At 48.6% G+C, this 22,763-nt stretch overlaps 3 protein-coding genes across 6 annotated transcripts in view; 1 reads left to right on the forward strand and 2 right to left on the reverse strand.

Annotated features, from left to right (window-relative positions):
* Window positions 1-530: 530 nt before the first annotated feature.
* Window positions 531-6,182, reverse strand: eci2 (enoyl-CoA delta isomerase 2). Of its 3 annotated transcripts, none has more exons than XM_077555077.1 (11): window positions 6,037-6,182; window positions 2,787-2,848; window positions 2,596-2,699; window positions 2,407-2,505; window positions 2,094-2,285; window positions 1,856-1,925; window positions 1,674-1,776; window positions 1,458-1,578; window positions 1,290-1,379; window positions 1,081-1,224; window positions 531-902 (listed from the first exon to the last, which is right to left on the reverse strand). In XM_077555077.1, the coding sequence occupies exons 2-11, from the start codon at window positions 2,791-2,793 to the stop codon at window positions 747-749; spliced, it is 1,086 nt and encodes a 361-aa protein (XP_077411203.1). In that variant the 5' UTR covers window positions 2,794-2,848; window positions 6,037-6,182; the 3' UTR covers window positions 531-746. The 3 variants fall into 3 exon arrangements, with proteins under 3 accessions (XP_077411203.1, XP_077411204.1, XP_077411202.1); XM_077555078.1 differs by lacking the exon at window positions 6,037-6,182 and adding an exon at window positions 4,067-4,337; XM_077555076.1 differs by lacking the exon at window positions 6,037-6,182 and adding an exon at window positions 3,217-3,615.
* Window positions 3,681-10,591, forward strand: rmc1 (regulator of MON1-CCZ1). Its single transcript, XM_077555075.1, has 21 exons — window positions 3,681-3,922; window positions 4,104-4,180; window positions 4,259-4,343; window positions 4,445-4,501; window positions 4,569-4,655; window positions 4,724-4,864; window positions 4,941-5,044; window positions 5,703-5,792; window positions 5,860-5,965; window positions 6,035-6,143; window positions 6,223-6,267; window positions 6,337-6,390; window positions 6,455-6,583; window positions 6,656-6,762; window positions 6,823-6,942; window positions 7,009-7,086; window positions 7,159-7,263; window positions 8,201-8,269; window positions 8,334-8,421; window positions 8,569-8,706; window positions 9,785-10,591. Exons 1-21 carry the CDS (start codon window positions 3,824-3,826, stop codon window positions 9,862-9,864), a joined length of 1,968 nt encoding a protein of 655 aa, XP_077411201.1. The 5' UTR covers window positions 3,681-3,823; the 3' UTR covers window positions 9,865-10,591.
* Window positions 10,592-10,657: 66 nt separating this feature from the next.
* Window positions 10,658-22,763, reverse strand: part of rreb1a (ras responsive element binding protein 1a) — a 30,157-nt gene continuing 18,051 nt past the window's right edge. For both annotated transcript variants that reach the window (XM_077555072.1, XM_077555073.1), the window contains exons 4-20: window positions 22,536-22,743; window positions 21,833-21,908; window positions 21,665-21,754; window positions 21,419-21,582; window positions 19,740-19,881; window positions 19,501-19,679; window positions 19,235-19,424; window positions 18,901-19,155; window positions 17,978-18,431; window positions 16,204-17,665; window positions 15,366-15,532; window positions 14,750-14,944; window positions 14,511-14,672; window positions 14,240-14,344; window positions 14,062-14,159; window positions 13,275-13,908; window positions 10,658-13,180 (exon numbers count right to left, since the gene is read on the reverse strand). In XM_077555072.1, coding sequence (XP_077411198.1) covers window positions 12,729-13,180; window positions 13,275-13,908; window positions 14,062-14,159; window positions 14,240-14,344; window positions 14,511-14,672; window positions 14,750-14,944; window positions 15,366-15,532; window positions 16,204-17,665; window positions 17,978-18,431; window positions 18,901-19,155; window positions 19,235-19,424; window positions 19,501-19,679; window positions 19,740-19,881; window positions 21,419-21,582; window positions 21,665-21,754; window positions 21,833-21,908; window positions 22,536-22,743 — 5,033 coding nt within the window. In that variant the 3' untranslated portion in view covers window positions 10,658-12,728. The remainder of the gene's footprint in view (window positions 13,181-13,274; window positions 13,909-14,061; window positions 14,160-14,239; window positions 14,345-14,510; window positions 14,673-14,749; window positions 14,945-15,365; window positions 15,533-16,203; window positions 17,666-17,977; window positions 18,432-18,900; window positions 19,156-19,234; window positions 19,425-19,500; window positions 19,680-19,739; window positions 19,882-21,418; window positions 21,583-21,664; window positions 21,755-21,832; window positions 21,909-22,535; window positions 22,744-22,763) is intronic.

Consider the following 22,763-nt stretch of genomic DNA (forward strand, 5'->3'; position numbering starts at 1 on the left):
ACATTTTTTTTTTTAAAGGGACAGACGCGTTTTGTGATTGGACGACTCGTTGCTAGGCAACTCGACGACGCTAATCGCTTGTTCCGGGCATTTAAACAATTTATAAATATATTTCAGAATAAAAATGAAATACTGGAGGGGCTTAACTAACTACACAGATTTCTGAAAATATAGAAAAGAAAACCTGCGCTGAAGGATGCTAATAGTCTTCCTAATGTCTAACGTTAGCCTACAAAGTTAGCTTGTTGGATTCTAACATTGGAAGCTAACCTAATATTAGAGGCAAAATACCATTTAATATTGAGTATGTTAGGAGCTATTTGACTCGCTACTCAATGTAAAAAGTGCCAAACTTAAGAAGAGTACTTTGCAATATATGAATTTATAAATCTGTATTGAAGTGTCAGTCAAAAGCCGTATTATGCAATTTTAAAAGTTGTACATACATAATTTGTTGCATTTTAAGCCCAACATGCCATCAGTGGCTGCTCCTGCTGCTAATGAGCTAATACTAACAACACTGCTGAATCTACATGTCAAACAAAAGTATTTATTGATCACTTTCACAACTTTTTTTCCCCACTAAAGACAAGTAGACACACATGATAGTGTTGAGTGGCAAGCACATGTGCAATTAAAGTCAGGCACTTGATCCTACATGTTCGATGAAAAGTCAGCTGTCAATCGTTCCCAGTGGCAACTAGCGCGCGATCACACGTCGCCACGGTGACGCTTCCTGCAGTGGCTCACAACTTGGCTTTTGCCTGAAAGAAGCTCATGACGGCGTTGAAGCACTCCTCTGACATCCATCGCTCGATCAGACGCTCCACCTCGGCGTCGTTGACGGCGTGGAGGCGCTCCTTCTCCACCGAGCGGATCAGCTGCTTGGACAGCGCCAGAGACTAACGGGACACACACACCGACAACGATGATGCATGTAAAATATGGAAAGTAGTTTAGTATATTATTAATGTCCAACCCTGCAACACCCCTTTTTTTAATGTATTTTAATAGATACAATTAGCACTGTATTGCATAAAAATATTTGCGCATCTCTGATCTGAAAGTGTGCGTGTTTACGTTTGGAGGTAGCTTGGCGTAGTTCTTCAGTCGGCTCCAAACTTCCGTGTGGAAGCTGCTGTCAGGGAAGACTTCCGTGATCAGACCCTGCTGGCACGCCTGGAACGCCGTGAGCTTCTTGTTGAACAGCAACATCTCGCTGGCCTGGGCGCAAACACACACACGTGAGTGCGCGCACACGCCTGTGGATCACACATGTGTGCATGTACCTTGCCCGAGCCCATGATGCGCGGGAACGTGAATGATGAGCAGCCTTCCGGACTCTGACCCAGTTGGCTGAAAGGCGTGTGGAAGGTGGCCTAAAAATCGCAAACGATTTCATGACTTCGATTTTTTAATCAACGTGAGATATCAGTTTGCCGCATGTGTGTGCGCACGCTCTCTGTAGCGTAGACCAGGTCAAACATTCCCATGACCGTGACGGAGATCCCCACGGCCGGTCCGTTCACCACCGCCACCAGCGGCTTGGGGAAGTCGATGAAGGCTTTCACGTACCTCCTGTCCGCAAGGGTGAGCAGACGTCGTCAAAAACGTTACTCCCAATCCCACACCAATCGCTCCATCGATCAATGAATGCGTCAACGGGCGATCACCTGAGCAGCTCCCCGCCGTCTTTGGCCATCTGCTCCACCCCTCCCTCGGGAATCTTGGTGAAGTTGCTCAGGTCGTTCCCGCTGCAGTAGAAATCCCCCGCGCCTGGCAAAGCCACGCACATACCACACCAAGTGACACAATGCGTGTGTTACCGCTGACAACTGAGGTGCGAGGGTGTTACCTGTAAAGACGGTGATCACCGAGTTGTCTTGTGCTGCTTGCTGCAGAGCTTCAATAATCTCTTCATACATCTGAAACACACGCTACATGTCAGCTAACTAGCAAAACGCTAAAGGTGACTTTTTGACTCTTTCTGCCGATGTGTTAGGTCAAACCTCCAACTCACAAAAGTGAATTTGAACGAGGTCAGTTCTTAGTTATCAAATGATGATGATGTTGATGCGCTGAGGTGACGTCACCTGGGTGGTGATGGCGTTCTTCTTGGCGGGTCGGTTGAACGTGATGGTGGTGATGTCATCCTGCGTGCTGACCAAGAGGGATTCGTACGTATGGCCGCTGGCGGTGGTCTCGGCAGACGCTTGGGTGGCGCTTCCACCTTCCGCCGCCACTAGAGAGCCAATCAGATCGCAGTATTGCTGACGGGCCTCTTCCTGTTAATCACATTTTCGATTTTAGATGTTTTTCATAAAAAAAAAAATACAAATCTATTTTTTTATGGCAGGAATTTGTCAAAAAAAAGAAAAGAAAAGAAAAAACAGCGAGTATGTGTACCTGCGAGATCGACCCCAGAGACTTCCACGAGTCCCACTTGGCCTTGTTGATGAAGTCCAACATTCCAGGTTTGGGGGTGTCACATGGACCATGTGTGGCCTGTCATGTGACCAACAAACAACCAATCAAAAAACATCCTGCTAATACAGTAAATACACAAGGTAAAGCCGAAGAGATGTTTGCGCTGACCTGTTTGAAGAGAGCGTAGATCTTGAGTTTGACGTCATTTCCGGGATCTTTCTTCAATGTGGAAAGTTTGTTCTTGGCCTCGTCAAAGTGTTCCTTGGTCACGCCTGAAAGCAACCACACAAATGTTAGCATACAAGACCCATGCTAAGGCAGCCCCTCTCAGGAGGGAGGATCTTAAAACGGAACCTCACCCATCATGGACGTCTTAGTGGTGTGGAAGCTCACGGTAGGAACGCTGGACAAACGCCACAACCTGACAACCACACACATGTCAACAATATCTGAAGTCCAAAGGCTACAAAGTATGAGGATGGCAGCCATCTTTGTAGTTCTACACCTGCGCTGTATATCTGTCATATCACAGAAGCCCGTTACACAGTTATTAACTCTTAAAATATGAGATGGCTTAGCACTTTGCTGTCTTGCTTATTTAGAGACACCAGATGATCAGTTATGAAACCCACATTAGACCCTGGCATTTGGATTTTGGCCTGTTTTAACTGCTGCTGCTTCTCCTCCTCTCACTTTTACCTTTTGGGTTTGTGGGCGATTTATTTAACGAACATTCACTTCGCCGACGGCTGAGATCCCCGCAGATGTAAAAACTAAAGAACTACTCACCGACGAGTTAACGCGGCAAAGATTCTTGGCGCCGTTAAAGTCATTTAGAGGCTGCCAGAAGAAAATAAGGGAGAAGCAGAAGTAGAGCCACAGGACAAGCAAGGTTGACGCGGTGATTACTTCCGGGTCATGTCATTGCCCCGCTTTGTTTTAATTTACAGACCACCGAACACACAAACATGAACAAATAATAGAAGTATTTTTTTTAATAACCCAACCTTGCTTAGTCTAGTTTGTTGAAGATCACATTATAATATCACCAAAACAGCACACTGTCATCGCCACGTTGGGGTCGCCAACCAATCACAGGAGACAAATAAGTGGTTCAGGTTCAGTTGTGACCTCTATCAACGTTAGGACACATATAGACAAAAAATGGCTCACCGTGCTTTAACTACTTTCACTTGCGAACTTATTGGTCCTAACGTAATTTTGACTTTGGTTTCCTCCATGTCAATTCATTTGAAGAATGAACACACACTTTTATTGTGAAAGTGTGCACGGGAAGTCATTGAAGTGACAGCCAAAGACACTCCCGGGTGTGTTTTGTTTTGGTGTCTAGAAGCTGGGGGGAATAATCAAAAGCTCGATCGGATGTTTTAAGGCGATGAGCGACGAGCACTACTTGGAGCTTTGTGACAACCTTGTCCACTTTGAAAACGCTTCGAGCGTCAACAATGTTTTCTTCGACGAAGCCAACAAACAGGTCAGCTTCCGCTAGCTTCAAGTTAGCGTTGCGGCTAGCCAAATCAGCTGACGACCGGCTGGTGGCTGCGCCGGCAGCAACGCAACAAAAAGAACGCCATCGAACAATATGTCATCCCTAACGAGGTGTTTGAGTTGTTTGTACACAAAAGTAGCTGATGATGGTCTGGTGCTGCCTTCAGGTGTTCGCGGTGCGTTCAGGGGGCGCCACGGGGGTGGTGGTCAAAGGTCCGGACGACAAGAGTTCTGTTGCCTTCAGGTGTGTCACACGCCCTGGGACAAACTGACACTTGTTCATTCTTATTACTATCATTATCATGAGACCAACTGTGTGCAGAATGGAAGACAAAGGAGAAGTCAAGTGCATCAAATTCTCCATTGGAAACAAAATTCTGGCCGTACAGAGAACGTCCAAGTCTGTGGTGAGTTTGATGGCTTTTTTGAGAATCAGTTTACTCTTTTAACTATTTGCACAAAGACTTTAGAGAAAAATTCCCTGTATTATTGATATTTTGTCTTTCAGGACTTCATCAACTTCATCCCCGACTACCCGCACACGGAGTTCACGCACGAGTGCAAGGTGAGCCGCTCGCACAAAGCCACCAACCCTGGCGAGGCTCACTGACTGATGCGTCATGTCGCTCCAGATGAAGAACGCCAACCTGCTGGGCTTCTGCTGGACCAACTGGAACGAGATCGTCTTTGTCAGCGACCAGGGCATCGAATTCTACCAGGTAGCCGCCGCCGTCGCACTCATACTCCTTTCAGGGCCAGGCCCCGCCCACACACATGTCACATTCAGGTGTTTCCTGACAAACGTACCGTCAAACTGCTCAAGAGTCACAGCCTCAACGTCAACTGGTACCAGTACTGCCCCGACACCGCCGTCATGCTGCTGTCTACCACCGTGCAAGCCAACGTCCTGCAGCCATTCGCCTTCCGGGTCAGAACTCGCAACAACAGACTTGTCTCCATCTTGTAGCTGCATCTAATTTTGTGTGTGTGTGTGTGCAAATAAGAGCGGGAGTGTGTCCAAGATGTCCAAGTTTGAGATCGAGCTGCCTGTTGTCCCAAAACCAGCCAAACTCAGCCTGTCAGAGAGAGACGTTTCCATGGCGACCATGTAAGTGGATGAAAATGTATTTGCACATCCACTACAGTAGGTGGCAGTGTTGGTCAAACAAAAATTTCAGGTAAATTGATGCACTTAATCTTTTGTGTTACACTAAAAAAAAACATTTTAATAAAGTTATTCTTTGTTCTAATTTTATCTATATATTTATCTTTCTTATGATGGACTAGAATTTAGCAATTAGAATAATAAAAATTAAAAAGGCCATTAATTTCGTGCAATTTTCAGGAGAATTGCTAATATTGGGATATATATATATATATATATATATATACTTTTTTTTTTTTTTTTTTCATAAATAAAGTTGCTATACATTTCTTTCTTTAAAATTATCTGTCATTGTTTTTTGGAAGAAATGTTGTGTATCAAAAATAGGGATTGGCGAGTACCGACTCCGATACCAGTTATTGTATCGGGCCAATACCCGGCCTTGTTTCAAGGTATTAGTTCTCGCAATGGTGCCCTCTTGTGGCGGTATTACAAACAGGAACTAGAAATGAAAAGACTAGAAAATTGCCATTAATTTCATGCAATTTTAAAGAAAAATACTATATTAGGATTGGTATCAGTACTTAGTATTGGTCTGGGAGAAAAAAAGTGGTATCAAACATCCCTTACAACAATAACGATAATACTTGTTTATGTGCAGTTATGGTCAGTTGTATGTGATGTACCTGAAGCATCACTCCAGAAGTGCCAACAGTCCTAGTGCTGAGGTTGTTCTTTACCACTTACCAAGGTATACGCACACCAACACACACACACACACACTTGTTCAAGTGTTAAATGTGAACACGTGTGGGCAGGGAGGGCGTGTGCAAGAAGACACACGTGTTGAAATTGAACACGACTGGGAAATTTGCCCTCAACATTGTCGACAACCTGGTGGTGGTCCATCATCAGAGCACTCAGGTGTGTGCGCGCGTGTGCACGTGAGACATCGCTTACAAATATGTCATCGAGCGTACGTGCGTGTTTCAGACCTCGCTGATGTTCGACATCAAGTTGAAGGAGTCGGACGGCGCCGTCAGCGCGCACCATCCTGTGCTTCCTGCTCGCTCCATACAGCCTTGTTGCATCCCGCTTACAGGCACGCACGCGCACACACACGCGCGCACGCTAGAAAAACAGCAACATCGTTAATGACGATGTTTTGATGTCGTTTAAAGGTCCAGCGGTGGTTCCGTCACAACTTCCTGTCCCGTGTCAGCTGTGTATCCTTCTGTTGTGTGTGTGTGTGCGCGCCTGCGCGTTACTTGTCGTCTGACTTGACGGTCACGCAGACTCGTCTTCGTGGAGCGTCTTCCAGCCCGACATCATCATCAGCGCCAGCGAAGGTCTGCAAACAAATGTGCACACACACACATTGATTGACGCGTTGATTGATTGATTGATTGACAGGTTACCTGTGGTATCTTCGCGTCAAGCTAAGTCCGACAGTCCACATGCTGCAGGACAAAAGCAAACTGATGGACTTCCTGTTACGACGCAACGACTGCAAGATGGTCATCCTGTCTGTCTGTTCACAACGTACGTCTGCCTGTCTCACGCGCTTCACGGTTTGCTGCTAGAATGCTAATGCTAACGTGTGTGTGTGTGTAGTGGTGGAAGGCGAGCAGCGAGGAAGCCTTCCCGTGGTGGCGAACGTCTTCGACAAACTCAATCAGGTGTACAAGGACTTCCTGGAGGCGGAGCAAAGCTACAGCGCGGTGAGTGAGCGACGGCACCAAAAAGGGGAGGAGCCAGCTGACGCCCATGCGCCTTTGCAGGCTGTGGAGGCGGGGCCCACGCGAGGCGGCGTTGTTCACAAGCGACCGATCCGAAGCCAGGCGGTCATCGACCAATCGGATATGTACACGCACGTCTTGTCGGCGTTCACGGAGAGAAAGGTACAAAACAAAATTTACAAAAAAATTCCAAAGCAGCCATGTTGTCCTGTTGACGCGTGCGTGCAGGGCGCCTCCCACAAGTTGACCATCGCCGTGCTGATGGAGTACATTCGCTCGCTCAACCACTTCCAGATCGGCGTGCAGGTCAGCTAAGGTCACACGACCTCACACGCATCCATCTGCAGACTGACCCGACGTTCCCCGTTGTCACGTCAGCATTACTTGTACGAGCTGGTGATCAAGACGCTGGTGCAGCACAACCTCTTCTACATGTTGCATCAGTTCCTGCAGTATCACGTCCTCACCGACTCGAAACCGCTGGTGAGTCTCGCTAACACGACAGCGCTTTGCCTCTTTTGTTCTAATTTGTCCCAAAACACTCCCAAAGGCTTTCAAAAGTTGGCTTTCGTCAGCAAAACTGAGGACTTACTATTGTCGTTTTCAACATAACCAACAACATGCCAGCTAATATGAAACTTCCATTTGCATTTGCAAGAATTATTTTCAAAATGAACTAAAGGAGAAGACAAGCCAAAAATGTTCTTTGACAAAATGTTCTATGCGTCCCCAGTAGTCTAAACACGACATTCTGATGAATATTGTGGAATATGAATGAAGTATCTAAATCCACCCGTTTTTATCCATTGCAGGGGGGCGGCCATTTTGCCACTTGCTGTCGACTTAAAATGACATCACAGTTATTCGGGGCTAAGGGGATGAATACATTTCATTCTTACGTTAGCGATCGAAGCTGAATATTTACAAATGTTGAAACGTGCCATGATGCCATCAAGTCTCATAGTCAAGCCAGGATGCTCGTAAAGGGTTATAAGATTAGCAGGTAGCTGTTAGCATGTCACTTAAAAGGATGGTTGACTCACTGAGCCATTTTCAACAGTAAAGTACATTTTTTTGTCTAGAATGAATTTGATAACTTCATTATTTTTCTTGTACAACTAATACTTAAAAAAAAAAATAATCCCACTTGCTGTCCATTAAAGATGACATCACCTGTGCTGAGGAAGTAGGTAACGACCAATCATGGCTCACCTGTTTTCTGGGTTTGGTGGTCAGCACAGGTTATGTCATCTTCAGTCAACAGCAAGTGAAAAAAAAAATCGTTTTTAAAGGTATAAATTGTTCATGAAAAATAATTAACTTATCACATTCATTCTAATGTTTTACTGCTGAAAATGGCTAATTGAGTCAGTCAAGTTTCCCTTTAACTACATGCATGACGCTTGTCGACCTCTTTCAGGCATGTTTGCTTCTGTCCCTGGAGAGCACGTACCCCCCGGCCCATCAGCTGTCCCTCGACATGTTGAAGGTACTCCTTTGCAACATCATCATCATTTTCATCGTCCAATGACACACTTGTGCGCGCGTCGCAGCGTCTGTCGACGGCCAATGACGAGATCGTGGAGGTTTTGCTGTCCAAGCAGCAGGTTCTGGGCGCGCTCAGATTCATCCGCAGCGTCGGTACGTAATGCCACACGTCATCTTTGCAACATGCGGCCTTCAAATCGAATCTCCTCAATCAGGATCACATGACTTCTCGAAGGTTGGGGATGCAACATGGCCGTCATCATGACAACTAAATGCTCTGTGTGTGTGACCGGTGCACAGGCGCCCACGACAACATGTCCGCCCGGAAGTTTCTGGATGCGGCTCGTCAGACGGGAGACGACATGTTGTTCTTCACAGTCTTCAGGTCCTTCCAGCAGAGGAACCAGCGGCTCAGGGGGAACCCGGCGTACAACCCCGGTCAGCGCCCACAAGCACCCGCACACACAAGCTTATTGTGCCACACTTTCCCAACCTGTAGTGGAAATTAGAAATAAGCCCACGGCCCACCAATAAACAAAAACACCAAAAAATATTTGTAGTGGACTAGTGGTATCAAGTCAGATGTCCTCTGGGCCAATGACACAGCTGGAAACACTTCAGTCCTGTCCTAGACTGAATTTGTCTCACACTCAATCCTCAAGGTTTTCAATTATAGTTGGAGGAAAAAACAAATCTATAATCTTACTCTATTGATGGATCAGTTACGCAAGATGGCTGCCGGTGGCTTAGCGTTAGCATCGTGCTAATCCTCACTTAGCAAACTTTACTCATTTTTAACACAGCGTAAGCAACATAAAACTGGTGTTAAACGCTTCTATAACTCTAATTGCTTTTAATTATATTTTCTTTAGTCCAGCAGAGAAGGGTGTAACAAAAAAACAAAACATAATAATTAACAGGATAGCATTAGCCGGTTAGCAAACTTACCGGAGTTCACGAGGGCACACGCAAACAAAACTACTTCTCTTGTCAGGATTTATGCACGCAGCTTTTGTTCTATGAAGCGACACAACTCATTAGACAATGATATTAATGACCGAATCGTCATTTTTAATGGCTTTTATGGCGTCTTTCATACCTGGCGATAGATCAACCCATTCATTATGCTCAAAGGATGACTCTCGTATGCCACCTTGTGGCGGAATGGTACAATACCTCGAAATGACACGAACACGCTTTTACGACAGCTCATACAATCATTTCTCAACCACTTGACATTTTACTTTGTTTGTTTATGTTGTTTTTATACAATTCAGTCCTTGGGCACTGAATAAATTTAACTTCTAAATTAAGCCACCACTGCACATTGAGGACCTTCTGCTATCTTGTAAATTGTGCAGCTTGTCACTATACATTGCTGCCATAGATAGACCAACAAAGATACATTACAAACCATCGTTTTTGATCCAGTTATGTAAAGTAGCATTATTTCCAATCACAGTGGTTGGTAATCACTAGATTAAATGTGTGCGTGTGTGTGTGTGTTTCTCTGCAGGCGAGCACTGTGAGGAGCACGTGCTTCACTTCACGCGCGTGTTTGGCGAGCAGGCGCTGATGAAAGCGGCCACCGCCTGACCGCCATCACCATGACGACCAGCAAGCTCATTTTCTGTCATGAACACATAAACGTACACACTCTTGTTTTATGGCTTAACATTAAATAAAACATTAATGTAAATCAGGGGTGTCAAACTCATATCCATCAGGGGCCACATGGAGGAAAATATATTACCAAGTGGGCCGGACCGGTAAAATCATAGTATATAACTTTAAAACAATTGGCGTCGGTTATACACAGATTTTCGCTATTTGCAGGTCAGGCTCAACTGTAAATGTATTGTTCCAAAAAAATAACATGACTGCAAATGGAACGCGGCAAGTTTGTCCGTATGAGTTTTGGGAGTGTTATACCTACCTGTTTTGCATATGTTGTTCCCACAATGCATTATGTAACGCAGTTAATAAAGTTATAGGACGTTAACCTATGTCATGTGTTTGGGTTACCAGTACCAGCACCTTTGTTTTATTTATGTTGGTCTGTTTTTTTTTTTGTTTTTTTTAAAGTTGTGAAAATTAATTACATCCAGGTCCATTTATGTACAAGTTGCATTGCTCATCTGATGACTGCTCGTGAAATTATGAATTTATACGTTTTGATTTTGGCCGTCTGATTAATGTGTCCGACATTGCTCATTTTTTTACTTTACAATTTTGCGGGCCAGATGAAGCCGCTTTGCGGGCCTGATCCGTATGTTTGACACCCCTGATGTAAACAATCCTTCAAATAAATGAGTAACAGGAAGTGGAATCTACTTTCTGTTGAAATGTGCAATGCGCAAACATGTATGCCAAGAGACAGAAGAGGCGATGACCTTTTCGATCTTTATTTTGTCTTTTCATTGACGACTTCTTCCACTTGCGTGTGTGTTCACAGTCAAGTGCTGGCGTGATTGATTTTGATTGACAAGTCGACATGAGCCCGGAAATCAAAAGTTTGCATCTCAGGAAGCAAAACAAAAACAGTTAAGAACCCTGAGAGCAACATCATCTTTTTATTTATGACGTGTGTGTGTGTGTTTGTGTAGAAATCATCAAGCACATTTGATTAAACATGCAAAAAAGAATAACTATCCTAAAAGTCACCCAGAAGAGAAAAACATCAAATAATAATAATAACGTTCATGTTCACAGTTTGACAGAAAAGAACAAAAGATTTGATGATTAAAGCTTTTTTTTTTCTTGGTTAATTCTATTGCTCGATTGCAGCCCGGCTAGCTGCGTGCGTGTGCGCGTGCAACCTGGCGACATCATCAAAGTACGCCCGCAAATCGTCAGCCTCACATTTGATTTCTTTCAGACATTTAACTTGGCATGTTTGATTTGATCGGACTTTCTGCACATACGCGCGCTCACACACACACACAAACACACACCTGGGCGCCAAATAAATACTTTTAGAAACAATCCACACAGCTGCGCACGCGCACAAGTCACACGCCATCGTTGTTAGGGGGGAGGGGGGGGGGGGGGGGTTACAAAGCTAAATTAATTATGCTGACTGGGAAGTGGAAGAGTCCCTTTCACATGATAAATCAGAAAAACATGGTCATATTGTTTATTCATTTGCTAATGGTCGCCAGTAGTTGCTAACTTGAAACACATGAGTAGCGCCACCTGCTGTGAGATGGACAAACTCACTGCAACGACATGATTGGTCTGGCCAGGCTAACACCGACCTAGCTCGCGTGTATTTGATGACATCATCCAGCTAGTATTAGCCTGATGCTATTAGTATTAGCCTGTTGCTACGAGCAGCCCTTTTGATGACGCGCCATCGTCTACTTTGACGCTCAGAGATGAAAACAAGTGTTGACCATGTACAAATATAAGCAGTACTACTCGAGTACTTTTACTCTATTGTAGTAGTACTAGTATTAAGAGTAGTAGTAGTCATAATTGTTAGTGTCCATCCAGTCGGAACAGTGAAGTCATGGTGATTTGAGAGGTGTTTTGAGGCTAAGCCTAAAAGAGGACAAATGAGCCCCCCCTCTAAAGACCCCCCCCCCCCTTAAAAAAAAAGTCAAGTTGAATCCAGTGACACAAGCTAGTGTTCAGACGTTTATCCCAGAAAGTTTTTCCACATGCAAATGATTGTCTCTGACGCCACTTACAAAAAGTTTGATAATTAAAAAATATATAATTATTAAGTGTGAACTCAAAGTTTACAGGGGAGAAGGCATGTTAGCTTTTAAGTATTTTGTGGCAAACACGCAAATACTTGTTACCTGGCCTGCTTATGTGTTAGCGCTCGCCGCAGTGTTTAGAAGGCGCCTGCTAGCGTTGGTGAAGTAGTGTTAGCCCTTATGAAACTGAGGTGAGGCCGAGCTAAACGCTAAAGCTAATTGATGTTGTTATGCGCTGAGGCCAATTGCACGAAAGGGGCCAGCGTTGCCAAAGTGACGGACGCGCTAGCTGCGCTTAGTTGGGCCGGCTAACAGCCACCGCATTAGCAAGCAGGAAGACGTGATTGACAGTGTTGAGGTAATTTGGACCCGGGTCGGCGCCGACGTGGCCGACAACAACACAGGGCGATCACGCGCACACACACATACACAAAAAACAAACTACAATTTCATTTGTTCACTTATAAACTAAACCAAAAAAAAAATCCCTCCCGGCACCAAAAAGTCAAACAAACCAAAAAGTCAAACAACCAAAGTCAACTGAGAATTCCTCGCACACTAGCTGAGGGGCGGCGGCAGCAGCGGCAGTTCAATCCAGCCGTCTGTCCAGCCGCTATCTTTTCCAGTTACAAGAAGCGTCACGTGACGTGACGCGCGTCGGCCATCTTGATCTTCTTGCTGACAAAACAAAGTTAAAAAAGCTATAAAAGGACGAGTAGTAAGGCACTTGTTAACGGCACGGCGTGTTGAGCACGCTCAGTCCACGCCCACCAGCGGAGGCTCCCCATTGGCCAGCGTGTGATCTAGAGGGGGCGGGTTTCGGAGCTCCAACAGACCCTGGATCAAAGCCGGGCCCGGGAGATCTTTGGAAACGTTCGAGTCTGACGCCGTGCCGGCGGCCGATTGGCCGGGCGGCACGGCCTCCGAGGGGGTCTCGTCAAGTTCGGGTGTGTCCTCAGGAGCGGTGGGCAGCTCCTGGGCTGGCACGGGCGTACCGCCAGCGTGTTCCGGATCAGCGGCGCGAGCATCGTCCGGGTCTTTGGCGCACTCGCTCTCGTTCTCGGAGGTTGGGCGGGTTTCGGCGGGTGTGGGGGCGTCCCTGTCGCCGTCCTCGCTGGGCGTCTTGGCGTGGATGCGCTGGTGGCGAACCAGGCTGTGCTTGAGTGTGAACGTGCGCTCGCACGTGGCGCAGCGGTAAGGACGTTCGCCTGCATGCGAAAACCACAATTAGTCATGTTCAATACCACTTTTTTTTTTCTAACCGATACCAGCTTCTCCATGGCATGTGCATGCGTGACTTACCAGTGTGCGACCTCATGTGTCTGGTGAGGTCCTGCAGCGACCAGAATCGTTTGGCGCACACGCCGCACGTCTTCTTCTTTCGTTTGTCCACGACGGTGGTGGCGCCAATAGCCGAGTCGCCGCCCTCCGTGCTCTTGGCGTCGTCACGCTCGTCATCCGTGCGCTCGCCGTCTTCATCGTCGTCGTCGTCACTCTCTGGGGCGTCGCTTTCGCTGGCCCTCACCACTCCTCGCTCGTCGTCATCGTCCTCTTTGCTCTCGGGCTCCTCCTCGCATTTCTCCTCGTCGGCCTCTGGAGGCGCTGCCTCCGTTTCCATTTCCTCAGGTGGTGCCTCGCGGCTCATGTGCGCCCTCTCGTGGCGTGTGAGGGTGGTGGCATAGCGGAAACTTTTGTGGCACACTCCGCAAATGTGCTTCCAGTCTGGTTGAGGCTTGGTGGCGACCGAGGGGGGATCCGTCGTTTCCGCGGGGGGTGCGGCGGGTTCTTCCTGAGGGCCGTGGTCCGGGACAGGGGCAGGGCCCGGTGCGGCGGTGGCCGAGTTTGACAGTTTGAAGTCGATCAGCTTAGAGCCAAAGTTCAAGTCCAAACTTTTATTACTGTGACAGTCATCGTCATCATCATCGTTGCGATCGCACTGAAACAAAAACAACCAAAAAAGTCAACTAATGATGATGTCATCGGTCCAATTGATGATGTCATCCATCCATCAATGCATTGACATATGACAATAAAATCATCTTTTGTGCTCTTGGAGCCAACTTGGTCCAAGCATGTGCCAGGTTGTTACCTTGGCGCTGGGCGAAGCTTGCTTGGAAGCGTCAATCGAGGTCTCTGCTGCCCCCTGCTGGTGTGCAAGCTCAGAATCTTGTGCAGGACTCGAACCCGCTGCGCACACATCACACATATTTATGATGATGGTGATGTCATCAGCATCCTTAACTAGCATTCGCGGGCATGGGACTCACCTGGGCTGTCCTTGTGGGCGGGGCTGTGCGGCATGGGCTCCTCCCCTTTGATGGTGGCGGATGGTGACAAATCATTGGCCTGCTGCTCAGCGTCAGACTGGCTCTCTAATGGAAGTGTTACCAAAACAAACAAAAAAAATGAAATGAGTGCTGTCATAGCTTTTATGCTTTAGAGTTAGAGCTTTAACTTTGAAAGCACTGAATAAAATCAAGGGTCAGCATGTACTGGATTTTCTCAATGGTGGACATGTCCCATCATTTGTGTCCTCACCGGCACTCTCATGCGAGCCGTCGTCACTTTCTTTCTTGGTCAAGACGCCGTTGCGCCTCAGTGTGCGGTTGGTGACGCCGTGCTTCCTCAGCAGGTGGCGCTCACAGTTGGATTTGGTGGAGAAGAATGCGTCGCAGCGCGGGCACGGGAACGGCTTCTGGCCTGCGCAAGGAGGGACACACGGCGGCGTCAGTGGGGGCAGCGGCGGCGAAGTTGGCCGGCAACGTGCGACGACTAACCGGTGTGCGTGAGCATGTGCCTCTGGAGCGAGCTGGCCCACGGGAAGACGCGAGGGCAGAAGGGACACGTCATCTTCTGCACAGAGTTAGAGTAGGCATTCTTCTTGCCTTTGGACTGAGGAAGCAACGTCGGCGTCTTGGCTCCCTCTCGCCGCCCCGCCTCCTTGTCCACGCCTCCTCCCGCTCGCTCGCCGTCTGCGCACGCAAATGTCACAAGGTCTCAACGATGATTCAGTCATCAACAACTATGTTGATGATCCATTCATCATTTAGACTTGATTTCAAATTGTCCTGATTGTCTCAATTTCAACGACTCAACCCTAAATATTCTCCCATCTCTGTCATCGTCCATGGTATCGGCCCCGTTACAATCCCTAATTAAAATAATTGTGCGTCATCATCCTTATCCATTTTATGCAATAACTCAAGTGAATTTGGTGTATTCATTTTTTAGCAGCTTATGAACTTTAAATGTCTTTTTGTGGAAATATATGCAAATGAATGCAAGGGGGAAAAAAATTGGAGAAAAAAAACCTATCAAAATTGATTTTTAATTTATTATTTATTTTAGTGCAAAAAAATTATTTTCTGTTATTTTTTGTGTGTGAACATTGACCTCCAGTCTTGGGCGTGAGGTGGTTGGCGCCGGTCTGCAGGAAATTGGTGAACTTGTTGGCGTCGGTGTTGGCAAGCATCTTCTCCACACTGGCCAACTCGCCGCTGGACTCCAAGTCCACGTCGAGCACGCTGGCCTCCTTGCCCGTCCTCTTGCGGTTCCGCTTCCTGCGCAAGCACAACCGCCACAGGAACGCGTTAGCTCAGAGGGGCAACTCGATTCCACTGGAGACAACAACACTGCTACCACGTTGACAACAACAGCAACGCGGCAAAATACTGTATCTTATTCCATGCCATGTCTCTAGACAGAGAGGATAGAAGAAGTCTACACACCTGTTTAAATGGCAGGTATTTGTGATATGACAAAATGAGAGCAAGAGCAACTATTTCTAAACCTTTGATCATTAGTGATGTGACTTTTAACCTGTATACTTCCATTGAATCGAAAAAGGGAAAGTGATTGACTAGTATGCACACCCTCCTAACCAATCAAATTCTAATCAAATCGAGTTCAGATGTTCCAGTAGGCTTTTCCTGACATTTTCCTTTGCTTCCTAGCAAAAGATCAAACGCTTTGTGCTAGACTAGCATTCCGAACTGATCTTCCCCCTGATCTGAGGCTCCAGTACTGACCCATGTTCATGATGCTCCCACCACCGAGGAGTCTTGGACTTTTTGGAACTAAGGCCACAACGTTCAACCTTGCTTTCATTGGACCAAAGTAAACCTTCCAAAGCCACGTGGGTAAACCCTTGCTCAGCGCGTCACAATCAAACAGGCTTCCTACTGTCAAACGATGCTATGGAAATGCAACGGAATGGAAAAAAAATACCCACCTGGCACTTTCGTCGCCCGGAGTCTCCAGGAGGGCGGCGCTGCCCGGCAGGTCCGAAGGCAACTCAGACGCCGGCTGCGGTTTGGCCTCCGCCTCCCTCTTAAGCAGGTCGGGAGCGGCCGATACCGAGTGGATGATCTGAGCGATCGATGCCAGAGGGGGGAGCTCCTTGATGGAGGCGGGCTTGGGGAGGAGGGGCTTGAGGCGCTGCGGGCGGGGCAGGGGTGCAGGGGGAGGGGTGGAGCCGGGGGAGAAGCGGTAGCCCCCCAGATGCGAGGTGGCTGCAGTCTTGTCTTCGTCGGCTGCAATGCCCCCTATTTGCTCCGTCTTGATTTGGTGCCGCTCAGTTGTATCTAGCCGAAGTCGTTTGCTGGGGACGGACAGGTCCATAGGCTGGTCAAGGGGCGGGTCCAGGGAGGGGCAGTCCAGCGTGGGGGATGCGTTCTCCACTTTGACACCCAGGGATGCCACGTGAGCACTGCGCCCTTTGGCCGAGAAGTCCAGAGGCTGGTCGAGATCTTGCTGACAGGCGCTCACATCCTCAATCTTGACCGGGTTAAGCCCGTCGGAGAGTGCCGCGGCTACACCGGCAGGCCGCATGGTGGCGATGTGCTCCTCGATTTCGCGTTCCTGGACATCGGGGTGCTGCTTGAGAAGATGGTGGATGCAGTTGCGCTTGGCCAGGAAGGCGGCGCCGCAGCAGCGACACTCGAAAGGTTTCCTCTGGCAGCCGTTGTGCGTGCGCAGGTGGATCTGCAAGGCTCGGTATGTCTTCAGGTCCTCGCCGCAGAAGCGGCACATGGCGTCGGCACCGCCACCACATCCCGTCTCAGCGTCGCTCGAGAGGGCTGGGACGGCACCGCTCAGGTTGTTGGACGAGGCGGAGAAGACACACTTGATGTTTTTCTCAATGTCCTTCCTGGATGTCTTGCCGTGTTTTTTGCGGAGGTGGCGCTCGCAGTTGGCTTTGACGGTGAAGGGGTAATGGCAGACACGGCAGATGTAGGGCCGTTCACCACTGTGGGTGCGCAGATGGCGTATGAGCGTGGCCTTGTCTGGCGCCACGTAGTCACAGATGTTGCACTGGTGTGGCAGAATACCCAAGTGGAAGCGCATGTGAGCCTGCAGGACGCCCGAGAAGGAGAAAACCTGGTCGCAGAAGCGGCACGGGAAGGAGCCTTTGGCCGAGCCGGCGTCAACAGTGCCCACCGCTTTGCCCGCCGCTTTCTTCCCAGCGAGCCCCGTCTCTTCATGTGCGGCGGTGGCGGCGGCCGGCGGCGAGGATGATGAGGGCGTCTTGAAGAGGGCGGGTGCAGGGGGCGGCAGGCTGGGACTGATGCAGCCCAACGACGCTCGCTGGGAGCTCTGCAGCGGTGGCGGCGTACTCGCCGTCAGGCTGGAGCGAGGCGTGACGGGAGGCTTGGGTTTCAGGGTCGGCATGGCCTTTTGGTTCTGGGCTTGACCTGCATAAGAAAAACAAAAATGAGTCAATGTTACGCAACATCGCCTGAACATCTACTAAGGAGTTCTGGACAAGTGGATTTTTATATAAACAGAAAAGTAAAAGAAAAAAAACGCAGGAAAAAAAGCTTTAGATTTCAGATTAGAGGGATAACATGAAATAATCCTTTCATGATGCACAAAAGTAAAGGAGAGGGGGTTGCTGTCTTTGACGATAACGCAATGTTCAAGATTCAACAACCGCGCTTTTTCTTTGGCTTTCCTAAAAATTGATTTGGAGGAAAAACGATGTTTGGTAATGCGTGAGCACCCACCTTGGCCCGCAGCGAAGCCCGCCCCTTTGGCCAGGGCAGGGAAGCCCAGTCCCATCTGATTGGGCGCGGCGGCGGCCACTTTGAGGATCTGCTGGATGTCGGCCAGCTCCACCACGCCGCCCGCCTCGCCCGGTTTGCCGGCGGCAGTGGCGGCGGCGCCGTCAGGCTGCAGGAGGAAGCCCGCCTGGAAGGGCTGCAGGGACAGCAGACTGAGGGCGTCCCGCTGAGATAAACTCTGCAGTGTGGACGCGGCGGCGCCCGACTGCTCCAGAAGGGGAAGGCTCAGCGCCGTCAGCCCGCCTACGCCCACGCCCACGCCCACGCCCACTGTCTGACCTCCCGTCAAGAAGGCGGGCTCCTGGGGCAGGCTGCAGCTCAGGGGCTCCACGTGGATCACCTTGATGCTGTCCAGGTGTGCCTGGTGGATCTCATCCTCCGTGGGGGTGCGCTTCACCTGAGGGAGGAGGGCAAACCCGACGTTACACACAGGAAGTGGTCAGTCACCTGCTAAACTACAGTAGCGCATGCCATGTTGTGTTTTTGTAGTCGTTCTGTGACCATTTTCCATTTTTGTTGATTTTTTCTCTCTGTTGTAAAGTTCAACAAATATTAATGGGCAAAGGGATATAAAAGAGTCAAATTCAGTAATTCACATCTTTACTGCTATAAGCATTTATGTTTGAAATTAATCAGCTATGGAAATCAGCTTTAGCCTCCGAAAATCCGTATGGGTCAGGTGGGCCCTACTAAAAGGAGAAAAAAAGGATTGTGGGGTTTTGTTAAGCTTCTACAGCGCAACCCCAATGACAAGCAACTGGAAAGAATCCAAAGGATTGAAAGAAGAGAACTGAAAAAAAGGAAAGAAAAAAATAATTGAAAAACGGAAAGAATTTGAAGACACGGATACCGTTGAGGGCAGTTACCTTGGAAATGTGCGATAGCCCCAACGCCTCCATGAAGTGAGACTGCGGCGATAGCGGGACGTCCTCTGCGCCACCCCGAGCCTCCTGGACGCCATTTTGAGCGGCGCCGGCCGCTTCCTGGTCTGGGATGTCCGAGTGGGCAACGTTCTTGTGGAGCTCCAGCGCGGAGCGCAGCGGGAAGGCCTTGTCGCAGCATTCGCACACGAAGCGGTGAAAGTTGCTGATACAGCGCCGGAGGTTGGTCTCGCACCACACCTGAAGGCGCAAGCGCACACACCAGACACGGCTCAGTCTGCGAACGCGCACGGGAAGATGGTGGCCCGGCGGAACTGACCTGCGCCACGTGAGCAAACTTCTTGCAGGAGAAGTCGATGAAGGCGAGGTCGTTGAACCCGGCCGGGATGGACGGATTGGTCTGGATGAACGGTCGCCCGCTGGGGTCTTGGGGGAGGAGCTTGTGGACGCCCGCGTTGTGACGCAACAGGCCGCGGTGGGTGCGGAACGAAAGACGGCACAAGTCGCACCTGCGGCACAACACTAAACTTTTACACCACAGAGCAGGCTGTGTGTGCATCAATGTGTATGTGTGCGCATGTGTACCTGAGCGTGGTGTCGGGGTGCGTGTCCATGTGCGCGTCCAGCTCGAGTCTCCCGCTGCACATCTTGAAGCAGATGGGGCAAGGAAGCGCACGCTCGTCCCCAGCCCGCACGCCACCCACTGTCGCGTTTGCCATCGACGGCGGTGCTGCCACCTCCTCCGAGGCCGAGTCCTCCGTCGCCTGCATGATATCATCATTTAGCCACGTGCGCTACTTGACGGACAGGCGGGACGCGCTCACCTTCTTGGTGGGCGGCTCCTCGTCACCCTCATCTTCCTGGCCTTGGCGGCGCTTGACGGACGGACGGCGTCGCTTGGTGGGCGAGGGCGGGCTGATGGGCAGGAGGCCGCTGGCGGGGTCCTTCTCGTGAATCTTCATGTGTCTGCGCACGGGGACACGCGCTTGAGTTACTTCACGAGTTGCTTAGGGAAACGATTCCAACCAGGTTATCAGGAGTGCTGCAGGAAATGATCCAAATTCACTCCAGCGTCATTCTTGTGCTGTTTGTCTCTTCATTTGTTTCAAAGCTGTATATACTACGGAAAAAATTTGATGACAAAATTTTGGAATCAGAAAAAAAAGTGTTATTCTACATTTTTAAATGGGGTTGGAAACAAAAATATGCAATATATCTCAACATCATTAAAAGTGAAGGTAATTGTTAAAATAAAATAAAAAATAAGTTAAAAAAAAGAAAGAAGGTAATTGTTAAAATTAAATAAAAATCAAGTTAAAAAAAGTGAAGGCATTTACGCAAAAGGCTGAGCGGGCCCCATAAATGATATGACGGGCCACATCTGGCCGCCGGGCTCCCAGTTTGACACCTGTACATGACTTGCTCCACTTGTTCCTGACAAAGCAGAACAATCATTTTCTCTTCCACTAGATGGCAGAATGAAGTTGCGCAGCCACCTCTTGCCAGCCATACAAATACAACACAAAGCAAAACTCCAATCTCACACTCAGCAAATTGAAACAAGGTTACATCAGTAGATATTCTTTCAGTGGCATTTTCGTTTGATGGTGTGCTGTGAGAGTTTTCTAATGCCAAATATATGCTTCACGAAACAAAAGCTGGGAATCACAAAAAGTTGAAGATAGGATGAAGAAGGAAGGAGTGTGTAAGGAAAAGAGGAAAAAAGGCAGCATAAAAAGAAGAGCGCTATTAATAGAGGCAGGCAGCAGGCTGGACGCCCTTAAGAGGTCCTGACAGCAACTGACAGGAAGAACTTTATCCACCAATCAGGTGAGAGGACGGAAAGAGGAGGAGAACACGGCCCCAAACCTCGCAGCACTCCATCCACCAATCGGAGGACGGGGAGCATATGCTGACTCAGCTTTGTGCGTGCGCTCGTGTGTGTGTGTGGCTCGTAGTAAACACACACACAAATCATTTCCAAGTTAAACGTACAGATGAACAACTTCCTTTGCTGAGACAGAAAAATGGAAGTTGACCAAGATTGATTAAAGTTCCTCGTCAACAGTCTTCAGCGCCCTCTGATGGCCAAAAAGTTTACTATTGCTTAGATGCTAACACCCTCATTCGCTCCATCTTGTTTTTAGGGAGTCAATTCAATATGTTAATGTTCCATTTTTTCTTTTCATTTTTTAAGTTTGCCGGCTGCGATTGGTTTCACGCACCTCAAACTTTGTCAAACACATGTTCAAGATGCTACCATCCCCCCCTCCCATCTCACTCACACGCGCACAAACATTGCTGCAGGGATGTGTTTAAGGCTGGACTTGACTGATAAATGACGGGCGTTGCTGTGTGTGTGTGAGTGAGATGGGGGAGGATGGTTTAAAGTCTAACTTCCTGAATACACACATTCACAGCAGTGAAGTTGTTCCTCCACTATGGCAGACTGGAGGATGGGTTAATGGCCAACTTCCTCTCACCATTGCCCATGCGTGCGTACCTGTGCATGTTGCCGTTGGTGGTGAAGGTCTGTAAGCACACGCTGCACTTGTAGGGCCTTTCGCCGCTGTGCACCAGCATGTGGCGATCCAATGACGACGCTGAGCTCAAACATTTGCCGCAAATGCTGCACGAGTGGTCCGTCGCACCCGTGTCCGCGTTGTGCTGAAACCGAAACGTGCCTGTGAGGATGGCGTCGGAAGCACACAAGCTCGTAGCTGTCGGCTACGAAAGAGGAAGCACGTACCTGTCTGATGTGCATGGTGAGCTGATGCTGCGACTGGCAGCTCTTGTCGCAAAGCGGGCACACGTGGGTGGCATGGTCGTCTTTGGCGTCCTGGCGGTGGCCACAAAACGACACGTCAACGGGTGCCCGCGGGCTCAGGTACGAAACGGCGGCACGGCATGGGCTTACCTGGCTGCGTCGTACGTTGCGGCTGGGCGGTGCCCTCGTGGCGGACGACGACGTGGGTGTTTTGTTGGGGGAGGGGCTAGAAGGAGGACAAATAAGTCACGGTCAAAAATTGGCGATTGGTGATTTTCAAAAGGTGCAACACAGGCTCCCCCTAGTGGTACGCCTAAGAATTACGGAATCAAATGTTCAAACTGACAAAACATGTTTGTCTCAAGTATTATGTACACTTCAGTTGTAATTAATTTTGAAGAAAAACATTCTTTTACAAATGTTTTCAAACGTTAGGTCATCATTATTAATGTTTTCTTTACAATCATATATTGGATGTAGCCCCACTAGTCTAAACACCACATTCTGATCATTATTGAGTTTGTGGAATATGAGTTACGCATAAAAACCTACCCGATTTTATCCATCTCAGGGGGGCGGTCATTTTGCCACATGCTGTCGACTGAAAATGACATCACAGTTGCTCAGGCAATGGCCAATCACGGTTCAGTTCAGAAACCAGGTGAGCCGTGATTGGTTGTTACCTGAGCTGGTGCTATAATGTCAATTTCAGTCAACAGCATGTGGCAAAATGGCCATCCTCTGAGTTGGCTAAAATCGGGTGGATTTAGCTTTTTTAATTCATATTTCACACACGCAATGTTAATCAGAAGCCCCATAAAGGAAATGAGTGAATGACTGCGTTTGTGTTGACCTTGGTGAGGGTCCTGGAGTGACATCACTTCCTGCATCTCCTCCTTCGCCGTTAATGTTGCCTGCTGCTGACATCACTGCTGACATCATGGCATTGATGGAGGACAAGTCTCCTCCTCCTCCTCCTCCTCCGCCACCGCCGCCACCTCGATCGCCATTCTGGAGGCTCTGTGGGGTCTCGTCCTCTGTCTTGGCGCTCTCATGTGTGGCTGGTGGGCGGGGTCACATT

Source organism: Vanacampus margaritifer, chromosome 20 (genome assembly GCF_051991255.1).
Source record: "Vanacampus margaritifer isolate UIUO_Vmar chromosome 20, RoL_Vmar_1.0, whole genome shotgun sequence".
NCBI lineage: Eukaryota > Metazoa > Chordata > Actinopteri > Syngnathiformes > Syngnathidae > Vanacampus > Vanacampus margaritifer.